Raw genomic sequence first — 15,753 nt, forward strand, 5'->3', positions numbered from 1 at the left:
CCTCCCTCTCCTCCGCAGCGCCCTCCCTCAGCATCGCAGCTGTGACCCGATTGCAGGATCGGGTCACAGTCGCATGACACTCGGCTCACGCTCGCAGCAGAGCCTGAGCCGGGGGTCATTAGCCTATCGCATGTGAGTCCAGCCTTAAAAGAACTATAGTAAAATTCATACTTCTATGGATGAGAAAAAAGCTAACTCACATACCATTTTACCAAGAGATGTCTGAAAAGCATCTGCAAAGTTCTTCAGCAGGTTGGTGTCATCACATCGCGTGGCCTTGTACAACATTTCAAACGATTTAAATCCATGGTTAGCAAAACGTTTCACTGTGGATTACAAGTGTAAATGAAAAAAATGTACCAATGCTTAAGGTATTCTCCAGCAATGCTCCAAATTACAAAATTATCTTCTATAGTGTTTACCAGAGCAGTCAGGCCAATCTGTTGTTTGTGGTGGCATCCATAACCCATCTTTAAAAGTACAGTAGAAGTTCTGAACAGAACCTTCTGCTACTTCATAGCCCTCCTTACACTGTATAGTGCAGTTTACACCTTCCAAGTCCTTGGAGCAGACAAATTCTCCATTTTGAGGCGTTGATGGAATCTCACATGGGGAACCTATGGGTGAAAAAACATCAATATAAGATAATCGAAGTTTGGTATTTTTTATGTTATTAAAGCGCATCAATCACCAGTATTTTCCTATATAACCTAAAACCAGTGCTATACTGACGCTATCATGCTGATTCTCTACATACCTTTAGTTGTGAGATCGGATGTATAGGTTTTGAAACACAAACAAGTAAAGTTTGTAAAATGAACAGCTTTTTGATTGGCAGCAGCTGCAGCAGCTAATACCTGGGGTGGGGTTTGATAGTGATTCCCGCTCTGCTGCCTGTTGTTCTTCCCCCTATCTATTATTTATGCTAATTCCATTATAGGGGCATTTTACTTATGGTTGTGGCTATAAATCATGATGGTTGTGTTTAATGTGCTGAGTTCTGAGCTCTGTGCTGGACATGTTTTTCCATACCGAACTCACATGTACATGCAGTTATAAACCTTGCTTTGTGCACTGTCATTCTGGAAGAGAAAAGGGCCTTTTATAAATGTATGGAGCTCTTCAGATACTGAGTCAGTAAAGCTTTGGGAACTTGTATGTATGATGCTCCTCAGCATTAGGTAACCCCTGTTTTATAATTTAATGTTGTGTAAAGGCTGCTTTACATGGTACGACTGATTGTGCGATTTCACAATCGATCGTACCTGCCCCCGTCCTTTTCGTGTCACGGGCAAATCGCTGGCCGTGTCGCACAAAGTCAGTAACCCCCGTCACACATACTTACCTCTCGTGCGACCTCGCTGTGGGAGGCGAACGTCCACTTCCTGGAGTGGGAGGGACATTCGGCATCACAGCGACATCACACGGCCGCCGACCAATGGAAGCGGAGGGGCGGAGATGAGCGGGACGTAAACATCCCGCCTACCTCCTTCCTGCACATAGCCGCCGGCGGCCACGTGACGCAGGTGAGCTGCTGTTCATCGTTCCCGGGGTGTCACACGGAGCGACGTGTGCTACCCCGGAAACGATGAACAACTAAATTAAACGATATTATGGAACCTAGCGAGCAGTACACGACTCACGATTTGTGAGCGATACTGCGTCGCTAGGAGGTGTCACACAGGCCGGCATCGCCAGCGATGCCGGATGTGCGTCACAAAAACCGTGACCCCGACGATCTATCGCACGATAGATTGTCTGGTGTAAAGCAGCCTTAACACTTCATGGGTGAGCTGTTGTGGTTTCTAAATGCTTCCATTTCTCAACAATGCCACTTATAGTTAATTGTGGAATATCTACAAAGGAAGACATTTCATAAATTGACTTGTAACAATGGTGGGATCCTATTTTCCCTTTACAGTACTGCATTCAGATTAAGTGAGCTCTTTAGAATGACCTTTTAATTCACAAATGTTAGTAAAAGGCAGACTGTATGGTTAGTGGCTGGATTTTATATTTCTGTGGGAATGGGACAGAATAAGAAACCTGAATTCGATGATTAAAGGTCCCGTCACACACAACGAGATCGCTAACGAGATCGTTGCTGAGTCACAGTTTCTGTGACGTAGCAACGATCTCGCCAGCGATCTCGTTATGTGTGACACCTACCAGCGATCAGGCCCCTGCTGTGAGGTCGCCAGTCATTGCAGAGTGGTCCAGTCCATTTTCTTCAAAGGCGATGTCCTGCTGGGCAGGACGCATCTCTGTGCTTGACGCTGTGTGACAGGTTCCCAATGATCACCAAAATCGTTATACAGGTCGCTACTGAGACCTGTATCGTTACTGTGTCGTTTGTAAGGCCTGACTGTGTGACATCTCACCAGCGACCTCCCAGCGACTTACCAGCAATCCTTATCAGGATGTATCTTTGGCGGGATCGCTGGTAAGTCGTTGTGTGTGACTGGGCCTTTAGATATGTGTCCCAATACATTGGTCCATTTAGTGTATGTTTCCAATTAAAGTAAATCTATTATAATGTACAATTGTTAAATAATTTATTATATTATGTCTTGAACTCTATAATTAACTGTTTTATGGGTTGCTTTGCAGAAAACCATTGAAGTACTTTATGACAGCAATTTGGTGGTTCAATTTCAGTCTATAAAATGTTCCATGGCTTTAAGAAGCTATAATGGAAAATACCATTTACAGAACAAATTACTGACCTAATGTGATCTCATACTGTACCTTTAATGACGATCTGAATCTCACATGTTCTAGTATTACCAGAAGGGTCACTGGCAACATATTCAACAACCGTTTCCCCTTTAGGGAAAATATCTCCAGGGGAATGGGTTTTTGTAATTATTAATGGGGCACCTAGAGACATAGGAAAGTAAGAACAGATATTTACATTCATTGCTACTCAAGATATACTGATTTACAATTCAATAACCAATTTACTCATAAGGTAGATTGAGAAAAGAGAAACGGGTGGATTTAGAAGTTAGAATATAAAATAAGACATAAAAGTCTAGAGGTTGCTAAAAATTAATTACTGCTGTAGAAATGTATTTTACCAAAAAACTCTAGCAGTAAATTATAGAATTTATTACACATACTTTTGAATCTACACATAATACTTTAATTTAACACTATTTCTTAATTGCTAATTAGTCGTACTTGTATCTGCCTCATCAAACTGGAAGAACGTCTCTATTTAAAGGGAATCTGTCAGAAGGAATTAATCCCCAAAGCCATTTATATGTGACTGTAGCTCTTTCAAAGATAAGTCCAGCAATATCTTTACATGGCCAGTTCGTTATTCTATTACTGAGAAATCGACATTTTAATTGATATGTAAATGAGGCTGAGGAGCTCTGGTAGATCTGAAGCCTCTGTCACTCCAGCTCTATTTGTCTCCCAGCACCGTGTCCTCCTGATTGAATGAGTGCGCTTTTACCTGATATAACACAGCATAAATGCCATCAGTGAAGCATGATAAGGGTACACTAGGGGGGAGGACTAGAGCTGGAGTGGCAGAGGCATCAGAGCTACAATAGCTCTTCAGCCTTATTTACATATCAATTCAAATGCTCATTACGTTATAACTGAGAAACAGACTGGCCATGTAACGGTATCGCTAGACTTGTCTTTGAAGGACCTACATGCACATAAATTGCATGTAAAATCTTTCTAACAGATTCCCATAAATAGCAATATATTAGGAATGGTTTAAGATTTAGCTGGCATGTTTAATAAGCATATACTAAAGTATACAATGGGAAAATATTTTTAGTATTTAAGATTTCATCAGATTTTCTTGCCAGAACTTTCTTCTTCTGATACATCATTATCACACAGACATTTTTGGCTTTACATTATACAAAACTAGTGCTTAGATTAATTTAGCACATTTAAGACCTCTGAAACATAAATCTTTGTCACTGTTCTGCTGCTTTGGAAATACGTAACTCAAGACTGCCTTGCGAAAATCTCCTACCGGATCTCACCTGAGTTGTCAGAGAATTGTGGCTCTTCCCAGGTAACACTCTGCTTGCCATCACTAGATTGTATGGCTGGTGGTGATCTGCATCTGTCTATGACAGGTGGATCGACATCTAAAAATATTAAACAAAAGTTGAGGCAATAAAACTTGGCAGTCTTTTTTTAGGGTCACACTGCGTCTGCCATTACAGTTCATTATGATTATTATTATTATTATTATTATTTATTATTATAGCGCCATTTATTCCATGGCGCTTTACAAGTGAAAGAGGGTATACATACAACAATCATTAACAGTACAAAACAGACTGGTATAGGAGGAGAGAGGACCCTGCCCATGAGGGCTCACAGTCTACAGGGAATGGGGGATGGTACAATAGGTGAGGACAGAGCTGGTTGCGCAGTGGTCTACTGGACTGAGGGCTATTGCAGGTTGTAGGCTTGTTGGAAGAGGTGGGTCTTGAGGTTCCTCTTGAAGCTTTCCACGGTAGGTGAGAGTCTGATGTGCTGAGGTAGAGCAGAGTATGGGGGATGCACAGGAGAAATCTTGTATGCGATTATGGGAAGAGGAGATAAGAGAGGAGCAGAGAAGGAGATCTTGTGAGGATCTGAGGTTGCGTGCAGGTAGGTATCGGGAGACTAGGTCACAGATGTAAGGAGGAGACAGGTTGTGCATGGCTTTGTATGTCATGGTTAATGTTTTGAACTGGAGTCGTTGGGTGATGGGAAGCCAGTGAAGGGATTGGCAGAGTGACGAGGCTGGGGAGTAGCGAGGGGAGAGGTGGATTAGGTGGGCCGCAGAGTTTAGGATAGATTGGAGGGGTGCAAGAGTGTTGGAAGGGAGCCAGAGAGCAGGATGTTGCAGTAGTCAAGGTGGGAGATGATGAGAGCATACACTAATGTTTTTGCTGATTCTTGGTTAAGGAAAGCACGGATCCGGGAGATATTTTTGAGTTGTAATCAGCATGAGTTGAAGAGGGCTTGGATATGTGGCTTGAAGGATAGAGCAGAGTCGAGGGTTTCTCCAAGGCAACGTGCTTGTGAGACTGGGGAGAGTGAGCAACCATCAAGTTTGATGGAAAGGCTTGTTGGAGGAGATGAGTGAGGAGGTGTAAAGACAATGAACTCTGTTTTGTCCATGTTAAGTTTTAGGAATCGCACAGAGAAGAAGGATGAAATACCATTCATCTCCACTGAATGAATTGGACACGGCTGCAATTTCTCACACAACTTGTGGACGTGACATGGTTTTTAGAAGAAAGAAAATATATGTTTTAGTTGTGTCTCTAAGTTCTTCAAATAATTTTTCACTCAATAACTAAGACATTTATTAGACATTTCTTTAAACTACATGTGTGCATTAACATTATATCTGTAATTACATTTATATGTAAATCGTATCTATTCTAAATCTGTTTAATCTATATTAATCTTCCCAGTTTAGCACTCCAGGATACAGGTCTCAGTTGGTTCTTAATGGAGACCTTAATTGAGCTATATTAGCGAAAATCCAAAATGGCTGCATTATTCTATTAAGTTACCTGTAGGTGTTCTGTTATCACTGATGTTTTAAGCCACTTTGCATTTATAATAAGCATTTTCTGTTCAATGTTTCTTAACTAATCCACTTAAATTGTTAAATTACATCATTGACGTTGTTAATTTAATGTCACTTTTAGGTTTAAAGTACAACAACCTTTGTGTGAATAGCTCACAGTAATAGCATGAAATAATCGTCCAAGTGTAATGACTAAATAATGGTACTTAAAGCTACTCATCGAGTATTGTGGAAAAGGGCAAAGCTAATGTTAGAAAAGCTAGGTAAACTACACTTTATATAGCTATGCTTTATCTATTTTCTGCACATGTAAAAAATATATGAATAGAGTACATTGGCATGTAAAAGTTTGGGCACCCCTTTTCAAAATTACTGTTATTGAGAATTAACAAGTTGAAGTGAAGATAAAAAGATCTCTAAAAGGCATAAAGTTAAAGATGACACATTTCATTTGTATTTAAGGCAAAACATAATTTTTTCATCTTTTCCATTTTAAAATTAACAAAAAAGGAAAATGGGCTGATGCAAAATTTTAGACACCTTGGGAAATTTTTGTACCCAGATAACGTTGACCAAGATTTCAGACCTTAATTAGCCTGTTAGGGTTATGGCTTGTACACTATTATTTTTAGGAAAGACCAGGTGATGCAAATTTCACAGCTTTATTAAACCCAGCCTCTTCTAACCTTGTGCCAACAAACAGCAGTCATGGGTTCTTCTAAGCAGCTGTATATAGCTGTAATATACTAATAACATTGTTTGGGATACACTGGTATCTGTTATATGGATTATATATGTATTTGATTATTGCTGAACTTATGCACTGGGTGTGTTGATACGAGGTCCCATATTTATTAGATATATACTGGTGTTCGCTTTGTTACCATACGGAAGTTCTTTTCCTAATAGTTATTTCCTATAGAGGGATATTTATCAATTTAGCTATATATATTATCGATTTACTTCTGGATATTCTAATGTATGGGACCACTCTCCACACACCTAAGTGTATTCTCTTTCACCCCTTCAGCCCCGGGGCACTTTTCGTTTTTGCGTTTTTGTTTTTTGCTCCCCTTCTTCCGAGAGCCGTAACTTTTTTATTTTTTCGTCAATCTTGCCATGTGCAGGCTTGTTTTTTGCGGGACAAGTTGTACTTTTAAATGAAACCATAAGTTTTACCATATGGTGTACTGGAAAACAGTAAAAAAATTCCAAATGCGGAAAAATTGCAAAAAAAGTGTGATGGCACAATAGTTATTGGGATGTTTTATTCACAGTCTTCACTATATGGTAAAACTGACATGTGGGTATGATGCCTGAGGTCGGTGCGAGTTTGTAGACACCAAACATGTATAGGTTTACTTGTACCTAAGGGGTTAAAAAAAATTCACAAGTTTGTCCAATAAAAGTGGCGCACGTTTTGCGCCATTTTCCGAAACACGTAGCATTCTTATTTTTTTGGGATCTATGGCTCTGTGACGGCTTATTTCTTGCTTCTCGAGCTGACGTTTCTAATGGTACCATTTTTGCGCAGATGCTACGTTTTGATCGCCTGTTATTGCATTTTGCGTAAAACTTGCGGCGACCAAAAAACGTAATTTTGGCATTTGAAATTTTTTTGCCACTACGCCGTTTACCAATCAGATTAACTGATTTTATAATTTGATAGATCGGGCATTTCTGAACGCGGCAATACCAAATATGTGTATATTTATTTATTTTTTAACCCTTTAATTTTCAATGGAGAGAAAGGGGGGTGATTTAAACTTTTAGGTTTTTTTATTTTTTATTTTTTAAAACTTTTTGTTTTACTTTTTTTTTATTTTACTAGTCCCCCTAGGGGGCTATAGCGATCAGCAATCCGATCGCTATTATCTATTTGCTGATCACAGCTATACAGCTGTAAACAGCAGATTCAGTCACTTTCTTTTGCCCTCTGTTCCGTGCCGAGGGAAAACGAAAATGAAACATCATAGCTGCAGGCGTCATCACATGACCCTGTGCTACGATGGCAACCACCGATAGTCACGTGATCACGCAAGTGACTTCCGGTGGGGGCGGCGGTAAGTAAAAAACATGGCCGCGCGCATTTAGATCTTGCTGCCAGACTTTGGCAGCAAGATTTAAGGGGTTAATGGCCGCGGGTGGAAGCAATTCCACCCGCGGCTAGCAGGCACACATGTCAGCTGTTGAAAACAGCTGATATGTGTGCCGACCACCGCCGCCTGCCCGCGGCAGGGGGCGGGGCTTAACGGGACACGCTCCATGACGGATATATCCGTCCATGGTCGTGAAGGGGTTAACATTGTCTTTGGTTTGGTGAGTCTCTCTTGTTATTTAATTATCTTGTGAATATATTTTGCAAGAGTATCCTTTCTAATATTTCCCCTGGCTTATTGTGCTACTCTCATTATCTAACTATTGCAATACTTTTCCTGCACTTTGTACCCCTGCTGTCCTGCGGCTGCTTGCTGTGTCAGGTGCGCGTGCGGGTGGAAGCTCCAACACTACTCAACGTCACCTGACTTCTGGATTGCACGTCACATGCCATTAGCCTCATTGCTGCTAATTGATATCTATGATGTCATGCTGTCTATGATGGCCTAGGAACGTTCCTCGATTGCACTTTATTTGCACTTGCACTTTAGGTAATTAAGGCATATTTGAGCTCTTCATAGCATATGTGCCTCTATAACTCTTCCATAGAATGAAAATTGTTTGTGATTTGTTATACACATTTATTACTTCTCACATAACACATATCCTTGGAAGCCATTCTTCCCTATTACATGGCCTCATTTTCCCCTTCTTTCTCCATTCTTTGAGATTGATTTTACTATATCAATTTATCTATGTCTGTGTAGTGATTTCTCAATAAAGTTGTATTGTGTTTTGCACATAGTACTATTTTCTTCTTGTTTTTGAAATGCATTTCGAGTAGTGCACTCACCGGTTTAGCTGTACCAAGGCTAACCAGGTGATTAGTTGGTTAGCTCAGCTATGAGAATTTTGTTTCTAAAGATAACACCATCTATAAAAAAGGTTGAAGTTGAAAAGAGGATGACTTCTACAAATTGATAATGATCATAAACACATGTCAAAATCCACAGTAGACTACTTCAAAAAGCACAAGCTGAAGGTTTTACAATGGCACTCACAGTCCTCTGATTTAAACATCATTGATAATCTGTGGCTAGACCTCATTTTCCTTTTTTTTTTTTTGGTAATTTTAAAATGTAAAAAAATGAAAATATTCATTTTTTTGCCTAAAATAAAAAGGAAATGTGTCATATTTAACTTTATCTATGGTGGTAGATTTGGAGAACGTTCTTAGAAAGCAGCTCCATTGTAATTGATAGGCGTTGTGGGACATTACTCCATTGTATTACTTTGGAACTTCTCGGAATTCTTTTTAATTTATAAGTTGGTGAACAGTGGAATATGGGGGAGTGTTTATTAATATAAAGTTTATTTTTTTTTAACTCTATACTTACCGGTTTAGTAATGAGGGTGTCTGATGATGCTTCTACATTACAAACCCGGGGCTTGATGTCAGCTTCCAATTCTCAGCTCACATCAATCCAAAAATTGTTTAAAAGAACAGAGAGTCCTCAGTGGTTGAAGTAGAGATAAAAAAATTGTTTAAAAGAACAGAGAGTCCTCAGTGGTTGTCCACTGAGGACTCTCTGTTCTTTTAAACAATTTTTTTATCTCTACTGGCTAACACGGTACAAAGATATATTTTACTTGTATCAATCCAAAAAGCATTTTCCTGATTGCCACTGCACAATCAGGAAAAGACGAACAAAGCAGGGCAGTCAGCTTTGGGCTGCTAATTTAAGGATGGGAAAGGCCAAATGACTATGGGCCCTTCCACCCTGAAAATACCAGTCACAAGTTGCTAGCTTTAACTTTGCTGGTTATCAAAAATAGGGGGAAACCACACTCTATTTTTTTAAATTATTCATTTAAATAATTTAAAAGAAATGGCTTTGGATACCCTCTATTTTTGATAATAAATCAAAGTAAAGCAGACACCCGAGGGTTGAGAATACCAGCTGTCTGCTTTGCCTTTAGTTATCAAATGGACAGTACCCAAGCTCTGAACTTGGACATGCACTTTTTACTAAAAGTCCATGTTCGAATCTAATACCCAACACCAGATGTACAGGGTAGGCCATAAGTATCGATACACCCTGGTACACCTTGATAAAATGGAAGTGGTTTCTATCACTTTATCGTTTGTGACATATAGGTACATGGGAGGGGCCAAACATTTGATGCCGGGTAACACCCATGGCGGCCATCTGCAAACCTGCCTTCTTGAATTCAACTTTACTTTCTTCAAAAGGCGCCATGTGACACATCAAACACATAGAGAATTGCACAAGAAAAACAATGGTGTTCTCATTTTTAACGTAGCTTTATTCATTATCGAATTATTGACACATTTGTAACATGGAGCAACGACAGTAACCCACTAAAGGATGTGCACAAAGTGCTGCCCATTGTGTTGAATTGTCAATGTGATTCTCTTCTCCCACTCTTGACATACCGAGAGCAAAACTGTAGATGAATTACTACCTCATACCTGCTGTATCTATTGTTTCAGGTACCCACATCCTGGATCCTGGATCTGCGATATTGTTCTTGGTGTGTCAAGAGTGGGAGAAGAGAATCACATTGACAATTCAAAACCATTGTTTTTCTTGTGCAATTCTCTATGTGTTTGATGTGTCACATGACCCCCTTCCCATTGAAGTAAAGTTGAATTCAAAATGGCAGCTTTGCAGATGGCCACCGTGGGTGTTACCCAGCATCAAATGTTTGGCCCCTCCCATGTACTAATATGCCAAAAACGGTAAGGTGATATCAGCAACCACTTCAATTTTATCAGGGTGTACCCACACTTATGACCTACCCTGTACTATAGGAACCCCGAACTTAACAGTTCGGGTTCGCTCATCCCTACTCATCACTGAGTGACTATTGTAGCATCAGAATTATTTAGCTTTTTCATGGCAAATATCTTTAGTACGTAATAGAGCAGATTTTAGCCGTTATGACCCCCTGCAAAGATGATGCATAGCCAAACACCAACTTCTGGCACCATTCCTATACATCACGTTTGTAGAAGAACAAAAAAAGCAAAGGCTGCTCTAATAAGTATTAAAGATACTTGTCATGACAGGGTTAAATAATTCTCAAGTCTGCAGTATTCAGTAAAAGTAATATGTGTTAAATTTGGAAAAACCACTTGTTATTTTATTTCTACTGAGGTAATTAAATTGTTTCATTGGCGTAATAAGAGAAAAACAGTAATAATTTTGTAAATTTTGATTGTAAACTTCATTGGCAGATGGTCTTGAATAATTTGGATTACAACTGTTTATATTGTATATACTACATACAGCAAGTTTACTTTGTTCCTTTATTGAAATTGTTACTGCATTTTTAAAATACAGCAATCTGAGTGAATAGCTCACAGTATGAAATAATCGTTCTTATGTAATGACTAAATAATGACTCTGAAAGCTCCTCATCAGTAAGTAATGTGGAAAGGACAAAAGCAATGGGGCATGTTTATCAGTCTAAATGTGCCATGATTCTGGTGTTATCTGCTCTAAAAAACTGTCTTTCATGACTAGCACCATATTTATTATGTGTTGTAGACACTTTTTATTGGTCTGACTAGGTAGTCTCACTGGAAAGGGACATTGTATTCTGGAAAAGGGAAGTGACTTAGGCCCTGTGCGAATTTTCTTACCTTACCGGATTTTGCCGGGGATTTTTTGCGGATTTGCTGCATGTTTCGCTGCAGAAAATGTTCATAACATCTCTGCAGTGAATCACCAGCAAAACGTATGGGAAAAAAAAAATCCTGTTCGCACTAGGCAGAATTTGACAGCTGCATGTTTTGCTGTGGGAATCCCGCAGCAAAAACAATTGCATGTCAATTCTTTTCCGCACATCGCTGCGGGATTTCACTACATTGACTCCAATGTAATCGTGAAATCCCGCAGGGAATAACGCAGGCAGCAAATTCTGTGCGGTTCACTGTGTTTTCCTGCGTTATTCCCTGCGGTATTTTGCAGTTTACCTGCGGTAATGTACATCGCTTGTCTGCGGTTTTGCAGGGAAGTGATGTCATTACAGGAAGAGGAAGCAGAGCAGAGAGTAAACACACACACACATATCAGACACACACAGACATCACAGACACAGATATATAGAACACACATAGAAAGCAAACGGAAATATAGAAAACAAAGTATGCGGGCTCCGCCGTATTTTTACCTTCCAGCCGAGGTAAGCACACAGCGGTGGCCCGGTATTCTCAGGCTGGGGAGTGCGAGGGGCAGGGTTAATGTCCCCCGCCTCACTCCCCCTCCGGCAGCCGAGAATATCAGCCGCAGCTGCCCCGGGACTGTCGCATGCATTTTGCGGCAGTACCGGAGTGTCCCCGGCTCTTCTTGCTGCCGTTTAGCAGTGGCAGTCAAGGTAATACAAGGAGTTAATGGTCGCGGATCACCGCCATTAACTCCAGGCTTGATCATGGCAGCATCTATGAGACAGCTGACATGATCAACCTGTAAGTAAAGTGAAAAAACACATACACCGAAAAGTCCTTTATTTTAAATAAAACACAAATACGCCTCATTTACCCTTTTATTAACCCCTCCCGAAACAAAGCTCCGATGTAATCAACAGCTCCGGCGTCCTGCGATGCTTGCATCCAGCCGCGACTGACACAGACACTGCTGAATGCAGCCTCACAGGGAGACAGGAGAGGTAACTCCTGGGCATTTCCCACGGCCGGTAATGGGAACTCACTGCCGACCGTGAGAAATGCAGAGTGTGCTTACAGGGACTCTATCTATCCCTCTATCTATCCCTCTATCTATCTGTCTATCCCTCTATCTATCTATGTATCTACCTATCATCCTTCTATCTATCCCTCTGTCTGTCTATCTATCTATTCTTCTGTCTATTTCTCTATCTCAGAATGAAATTACTTTTTTTTTCTCTTTTCTCAATGTGCTTTATTGCATTGAATGCAATAAAGCACATACCAACCCGCACGCGACAAAACCGCGGCAATACCGCGAACAATGCCGCGGTAAAACCGCGGCAAACCGCATGCGGTTTTCGGGTGCGGTTTGCCGCGTTTTTTTTACCGCGGGTGCGGTAATCTTTGAATACCTGCGGAATTTTCTTGAGAAAATTACATTTTCCAGTGCGCACAGGGCCTAAATGTTCAACATGGTGTGTCAAAAATTCACCAAAATCTTGATGTACAACTCCGGCACAAATTAAAGTTAGTGTATAACACCAAGAATTAAAAATGCACCAAAATTTTAGAGTACAATTTTAATAATTTTTGATACAATAGCCCACTCCCTTTTTCCGGTATAAAATATCCCATATCAATGAGGCCCCCTTGTCAAACAAATGAAAGTGATTAAAACACATAAATATAGTGGAAGTCAGTTTTAGTAAACATACACAAGACAATCTCAAAATATAATACATTTGTCAAAGAGCATGATCCAAGTTGTCTCATTTTAAGACTCTCTCTAGGCTAAAGGCTACTTTACACACTGCGATATCGGTCCCGATATCGCTAGTGTGGGTACCCGCCCCCATCTGTTGCGCGACACGGGCAAATCGCTGCCCGTGCCGCACAACAGCCGTCACACATACTTACCTGTCCGGCGACGTCGCTGTGACGGGCGAACCGCCTCCTTTCTAAGGGGGCGGTCCGTCTGGCGTCACAGCGACGTCACTGAAGCGTCACTGAACCGCCGCCCAATAGCAGCGGAGGGGCGGAGATGAGCAGGACGTAACATCCCGCCCACCTTTTTCCTTCCTTATAGCGGCTGGGAGAGCTTCCTCGCTCCTGCGGCATCACACGCAGCGATGTGTGCTGCCGCAGGAACGAGGAACAGCTTCGTTACTGCTGCAGTAACGATAATTGAGAATGGACCCCCGTGTCGCCGATTAGCGATTTTGCACGGTTTTGCAACGATGCAAAATCGCTTATCGGTGTCTCACGCAACGGCATCGCTAATGCGTCCGGATGTGCGTCACAAAATCCGTGACCCCAATGACTCCGCATTAGCGATGTCGCAGCGTGTAAAGCCCGCTTTAGTTCACAGTTTTTGGATAGTATTGAATAATGTGCCCAATATGTTTTAGAATTCTGTGCTTTGCCCAATTCACCAAACCTACAAAGTATGGCCTCACATGATTTCAGATAGGGATAAATAATAGCGACAAGCAGTATTTTGCACATACCATCAAGTAGGAAATGTAAATGATAAGACCATTTTCTGCACATATACATAATAAATGAAAAGTTTGTCAATAGTTTGCAATATCCACGATGCATAAAGTGTGCTGCCCGCCATGCATTCCATAGTGGCTTATTTTAGAGACAATTTATATTTTCTACTTAATGGCATAGGCAACATAGTGCTTATCCCTATTATGCCTAATTGATCCAATCGATTCAGCTTGTATAACAGTGTAAATATGGTGTGCCCTTTAAATAACTCAACACAACCATTATTTTCATGCACTGCCTTAACTCTCTTGGGCATAGAGTTTGCTAGAATTTTACAGGTTGGTACTGGAATCTTCTTCTACTCCTCCATGAAGACATCACAACGCTAGTGGATTTTAGAGACCTTGAACTCCTCCAAATCCTTTTGAGGTTCCCCAGATATGCTCAAAAGGGCATAGAGCTAGAGACATGCTTGGCCAGTCCAGAACCTTTACATTCAGTCTCTGTAGCAAGGCAGTTGTCTTCTTGGAGGTGTTGGAGTCTTTATTATTTTGGATTATTGCCTTTCAGCCCAGTTTCCGAAAGGGAAGAGATCATATCTGCTTCAATATGTCGCAGTACATGGTGGCATTCGTGGTTTCCTCAATGAACTGCAGCTTCCCACAGCCGCCAGCACTCATGCAGTCCCAAACCATGTGGCATATGGTCTAAGTACTGACAGGCTGACCCCCCCCACACTTTTAATCTGTGGAGCAATGCTGGCAGCAGTCATACATCTATTTTCAAGAGACAACCTCTGGATATGATGTTGAGGACGTGCACTCAATTTCTTTGATTGACTATGGCAAGGCCTGTTCTGAGTGGAACCTGTATTGTTAACCACTGTATGGTCTTGGCCACCATATTGGAGCTCAGTTTCAGGGTTTTGGCAACCTTCTTATAGCTTAGGTCACGCTTATGTAGATAAACAATTATTTTTTTCTGATCCTCATAGAATTCTTTGTCATGAGGTGCCATGTTCAACTTCCAATTTTCAGTATGCTAGAGTATGTGAGCAATAAAACACATCTGTTGTCATTCACACCTGATACCTTGTAACACTAATGAGTCACATGACACCTGGGAGGGAACGTGGCTAATTGGGTATAATAGGGTGTACTTACTTTTGTTGCCAGCAGTTGAAACATTGTTGGCTGTGTTGAGTTATTTAGAGGGCACACCAAATTTACACTGTTATGCAAACTGTACACTGACTACTTTACATTGTATCAGAGTGGCATATCTTCAGTGTTGTCCCATTAAAAATATATGTATATATATACAAAATAGTGAGGGGTGTACTCACTTTTCTGATATATTGTAAGTATGTATATACTGTATACACACACAAACATATTAACATACTTTGCAATAAGAATAGACTTTTGTAATGTAGTTTTCTTACAAGAGTTAAAAATTAGAAAACTGAAAATTAAAAACATTCAAATGTTTTTCATTCATCTGTGTTCATGACTCAGTCACAATAATGGTGCAGACGGTGTTGTATAATATCAGTTATGAAACAAATATCACGTGTCAAAATCTCCAGTGACATGCTCCAAACTTACCAATAACCTTAATGTTGAAGGTACAACTTGCTTGGTTGCCAGAAGTGTCTGTTGCAGTGTATTTAACAGATACCTCCCCAATAGGAAACATATGAGGAGGTAAAAAAGCTGGACTAACCTCAATCAAAACCTAGACAAAACAAAAAATATATGATGGATATGTTAAAGTTTTCATTTTTTCAGACTCTCACTATTTCACTGCGCCCTATGAGATGACACAACAGCACACCACCCACCGAGCTCCAACTGTGTTCAATCCAGTAGTTTTTGGTTAAGTTATATTGTAATGGCAA

The 15,753-nt window shown here is 40.6% G+C and overlaps 1 protein-coding gene across 1 annotated transcript in view; it reads right to left on the reverse strand.

Annotated features, from left to right (window-relative positions):
* SVEP1 (sushi, von Willebrand factor type A, EGF and pentraxin domain containing 1) overlaps nt 1-15,753 on the reverse strand; it is a 570,842-nt gene that overhangs the window by 344,242 nt on the left and 210,847 nt on the right. Inside the window, exons 9-13 of the mRNA XM_075316174.1 lie at nt 15,461-15,590; nt 4,014-4,121; nt 2,749-2,880; nt 423-617; nt 205-326 (exon numbers count right to left, since the gene is read on the reverse strand). Of these exons, the coding sequence (XP_075172289.1) occupies nt 205-326; nt 423-617; nt 2,749-2,880; nt 4,014-4,121; nt 15,461-15,590 (687 nt within the window). The remainder of the gene's footprint in view (nt 1-204; nt 327-422; nt 618-2,748; nt 2,881-4,013; nt 4,122-15,460; nt 15,591-15,753) is intronic.

Source organism: Anomaloglossus baeobatrachus, chromosome 1, assembly GCF_048569485.1.
Source record: "Anomaloglossus baeobatrachus isolate aAnoBae1 chromosome 1, aAnoBae1.hap1, whole genome shotgun sequence".
NCBI lineage: Eukaryota > Metazoa > Chordata > Amphibia > Anura > Aromobatidae > Anomaloglossus > Anomaloglossus baeobatrachus.